Source organism: Phragmites australis, chromosome 10, assembly GCF_958298935.1.
Source record: "Phragmites australis chromosome 10, lpPhrAust1.1, whole genome shotgun sequence".
NCBI classification, from domain to species: Eukaryota; Viridiplantae; Streptophyta; class Magnoliopsida; order Poales; family Poaceae; genus Phragmites; species Phragmites australis.
Window position 1 is genome coordinate 23860121 of NC_084930.1, and position 4471 is coordinate 23864591.

Consider the following 4471-nt stretch of genomic DNA (forward strand, 5'->3'; position numbering starts at 1 on the left):
CTTCAGTCTAAAACTAAAACTAAAAATGATCTAAATCTTGGAGCAATTTCTGTCTGAGACCAAGAGTGAAAGATTGACTAAATCTTGGAGCATTTTTTTTCTGAGTACCCCCTATCAGAGTATTCAACAGGGCAAAAGTGTGAGCACCTTCATGAACTGCACAAAGGGGAAGTTTCCAATTAGACGCAAGGAGACCTGCACAACTTGGAGCTATTTCTGTTTAAGACCTAAATTGAAAAAAGGAATCTAAATCTTGGAGCAATTTTTTGTCTGAGACCAAGAGTAAACTTGTTCTATATCTCATTCTACGCATACCCCTATCTTTGTCAAATCATTCAACAGCACATAAGTTTGCCCTTCATGACGTGCACAAAGAAGGTGAAGTTTTCAACTAGACGGAAGGTAGTACAGAATGCTGCTAACCAAAACAGAAACAAGCACTCCTAGGACAAAGTTAGCCATAAACTTTGCTTCATATCCCTTCTTTCAGTTGTCTTGACGATGCTTTTTAAGTTGGCGAATCGCCAACACGTCCGCCCAGGCCTCCTCCTCGGTGAGCCGAAAGTCAAAAGGCTCGCTCTTTTGCACCGTCACCTGCCTCTCTGGGCTCGGGTGGTCCTCGACACTAAAGAACTTGTCCACCTCTGATTTTAAGGTCGCGGGATCCATCGTCATGGCCACTTCCATGCCCAGTTTGAGCAGGTCCTCGTCGTCCGTTTCCACTGCCTGGACCGCATTGGGTGCGTCTTTCTGTTGCATTGTCAGCTGCCTCACGTTCAGAGGTGAAGATGATGAAGGCTTGATGCCCACCAAATTAAGATCTTCAGAGAAACAATGCTGGTCAGACAACGGTGAGTGTATGGAAAATATAAGAATTGAGAACATCATACTAAGAACACAGTAATCACGAAGAATAAAGTTAAATGAAATTGAAGACGATGTAAAAGAGGGTTATTTGTAGTTGGCTATTTGTCTATTTGATGCCTATATGCAATGATGCAACGTTCTATACGTGGAATAACCATTGCCTCCAAATATCCTTTGGGTATATGAAGCATTTAGCACGCATGCTGCCATGCTGTAGTCATTAATTTTGTCTTTCCCTGGGTAACTATCAACATGCTCAGTCATGTAATTTCTATAGACAAGTCTGGGATTTCAACTGCAATTTTCTTACATGTTGCTAAACTCGATTGATACCACAACTAATTAGCACAAAACCGTCAAGAAAAAACTTGTAAATTGTTGGTCTAGAACACATGAGCATGCTATATATCATACAAATGTTCCTTTTCTTCTTGAAAAAATGCATGCAAGTTTTGTAGGCTGCATAGAGTATCAGTTTCAAGTTTTCAGATTATGCACTATATAGAAGTTGGCAGATAAATCAACTTTCAGACAATACAGATTGGGAACAAAAAATAACTGATTAGCATGTGCATATGCACCTGATTTTAGTTATGGACACAAATAGATGATCATGCATGCAGATAAAATAAACTTTGCCTTTGCCTTCGGGTGCTTTGTCTCTGCAAGCATGGTTAGTTACAACGGACAAGTCACAAATGCATTTGGCAATCTCATGCAGAAGCAAAGCAATTCATTAAGCCATACTAGGAAAAATATGTGGTAGTGTGTAAATGACTACTCATGGGCTACCTCCTGAAACAGGGGAAGTGGTATCAGGAAGGACTTGAAACACAAACACCACATGATTGCATTGCAATTCTGTTGACATTTGAGATTTGTCATCGCGAACACAACTACTCGAGATATATACGGCTAAGTCGGTGCACTAGAGAACTACAACTCCATCAAACATCAGCATTCAGCCACGCAATATCTGAATTGCAGCACACACAAAAAGAAGACTAGCTAGCACATAGTAGAATTCGAGAAATGTGGTTATGTATTACCCATGGCAACTGAATGTGGCAGGAACCAAGCGCTGATGTAGCGGCTGGAGGCCCGAATCGGCCATGGCATGTTCACAAGCTCATATGAATCTTTGACGAACTTCACGACTTTATGCGCGGGCACGATGACACCGAAGAGGTGCTGCTCCAGGTCGAAGTAGACAACATCTGGGTTCGATGGGCACACGACCGCGAGTAAAGGGACCTTCTCTGGAAGCCCCGTCGCCTTGTAGCTGTCATCCTTCCAGATCTTCGCGAAGCTTATCTCGTACGCTTTGTCCCACCTAGCCGTCTTGCCGCCAGGAGCGGGGATCCGCGTCCACATGGACACCGTCGCTGCTTCGCTGTCGTGGCAGCCGTTGCAGTCCTCAGGGATAATGATCTCCACGTACCGCAGCTTGCGGCGGCTCACCGTGATGCAGCGATGGGTGTGGATGTCAGGCCGGGTCATGTTGAGAGCGCGGCCCTCCGGGAGGTTGTGGAAGAGCAGCACCGGGTCAGCAACGAAGGGATCGCAGCTGAGGAGCCCCCACGAGAGGTCGAACCACCAGAGCTTCTTGTCCTGGGCGACCACGCCGGTGGGGACCCACTCCCGGTCCTGGGCGGACAAGGGGTAGATCAGGTTGTCCTCGGTCCACCATTCGTCGCCCTTGCGAAAGCGGAGGAGCTTGGCACGCTCGCTACCCTTGTCAAGCAAGAACTCGGCGATTGTGTAGTCGCCGTCATAGGAGGAGACGAGGCCGATGCTCTCGATGTTGTAGATGATGGGCATGCGGCCGTGGCGCATGGGGATGCGTTCGGCGGTGGCCGTGGCCGCGTGGCCCTGCTGGACCCCTGCCGGGTGGAACCGCCGCGCCAGGATGAGGTAGCTCTCGTGGGGGTCGACGGAGGAGTTCACGCCGTAGAAGGGCTCGACGGCGAAGTTGAAGAGGAGGCAGGAGGGGCCGGTGGCGACGATGTAGGGGTACTTATCGGGATAGTTGGGGTCGGGGTGGACGCTTGGGGCCGCGGTGAGGACGGTGATCCGTGGCGGCAGCGCGACCGGGATGGAGAAGTCGGCGGCAGCGTGCCACGCCTCTGCCTCCGCGTCGCCGGGGACAAGGCGGGGGACGCGGCCCAGGATCACCCACGGCCACGGCGCCGACATTGGTTGCTTCGGTTCGGGCAGTGGAGAGAGAAAAAGAGAGAGAGAGAGATAAAGAGTTGAGAGCGGTGGATTGGCGTGATTTGGTGCTCGCCGATTTGGGGGCGATGGATGGACAGGATGGTAATTAAAGCAACGGAAGATGGGATTTGGCTTGGGAACGAAGATTCCTTCCACTCCAAGTTTCCGACTGTCAACTTCGGGGCCGTGAGATGACATATGGGCCAGAGCAACTGAAGACGCTAATTAATGAACAGAATATAGAGAACAAATATTCTGTCAAAAATAAGTCCGGGGAAAAATACGGACAATATTCATTTCATTTTATCGTACTACACTCAACATCCGATAGACTTTTTTTTTAGGAAATCTATTTGTATTATCTTAGTATATGGTTAATCCTTAAAGCCTAAAAATCCCACGTTAATCGTAGAAAAAACAAAATGATCAGCACCATTGATTTTGATCGGTCTAAGTTATAACGGTGGGGATTCAGCAAAAACGTTTTGCGAATCTGAATACGAAGTAGTAGATAGAGTTCTCCGTATGGATGCTAATATAGGTATTTTGGAAACATCGAATTAGTGATTTCCCAGAAAGAAAAGATATGTTATGCACAGCCACACGGCCAAGGCAATGCACACGAAGCGTGGGCATCTAGGAGATCAGTAAAATACATTTTTTTTCTTCGTAATAGTTCAGACCTATTTGTTGTTAATTTCTCTAGATTCAAATGTTTTCCTGATTGAACAGCCCCTGATGACTAACTTCTAAACCTGATACAGCTAAGTATTAACAACACATCTAGTCAAATCAGATTCATCGATCCAACCAAACATTATACCCTTCTTTTTTCTAAAAAAAAAACACAAACCATTATAATGTAGAGAACATCACCTTTGCACAATTTTCATGCTATAACCATCATTGCCATCAGCTTTGTGATGAAACTAACTAGCAACCGCCATGCCATTTTCATGGGTAAAGTATACATTCAAAACTCGCTGGCAACCCAACCTCCAAGACCAAGTTAATTTACATGTTCAATCTATACACGCCCTGCCTGTTCATCAAGAATTCCCACGCTCATCTTTTTACGTTACAAAGGAAGAATCTAAATAGGCATGATCACTTAAAGGATATTATAACAAATCTTAACTGGCATGACTTTTCCACCTCACAAAACCATCAATGGTAGATAACATGCTTGCATAGGAAGAATCTGGCTAACTGTTCATAGGTGCATTATACTTACATATATTAAAATTAGCACTGAAACAAAATCCCTAATTAAAATTCACAAAATAGCTATGCAATACTTTGTAGGTTGACAGTACCAGCAAAGGATCACGATGCAATCTTGTATTGCCATAGTTGTCATAATCTTAGTTAAAGTAGGGCTCACGCTACA

At 45.6% G+C, this 4471-nt stretch overlaps 1 protein-coding gene across 1 annotated transcript; it reads right to left on the reverse strand.

Annotated features, from left to right (window-relative positions):
• Positions 1 to 205: 205 nt before the first annotated feature.
• Positions 206 to 3144, reverse strand: LOC133931396 (uncharacterized). Its single transcript, XM_062378269.1, has 2 exons — positions 1917 to 3144; positions 206 to 821 (listed from the first exon to the last, which is right to left on the reverse strand). The coding sequence occupies exons 1-2, from the start codon at positions 3061 to 3063 to the stop codon at positions 487 to 489; spliced, it is 1482 nt and encodes a 493-aa protein (XP_062234253.1). The 5' UTR covers positions 3064 to 3144; the 3' UTR covers positions 206 to 486.
• Positions 3145 to 4471: the final 1327 nt, after the last annotated feature.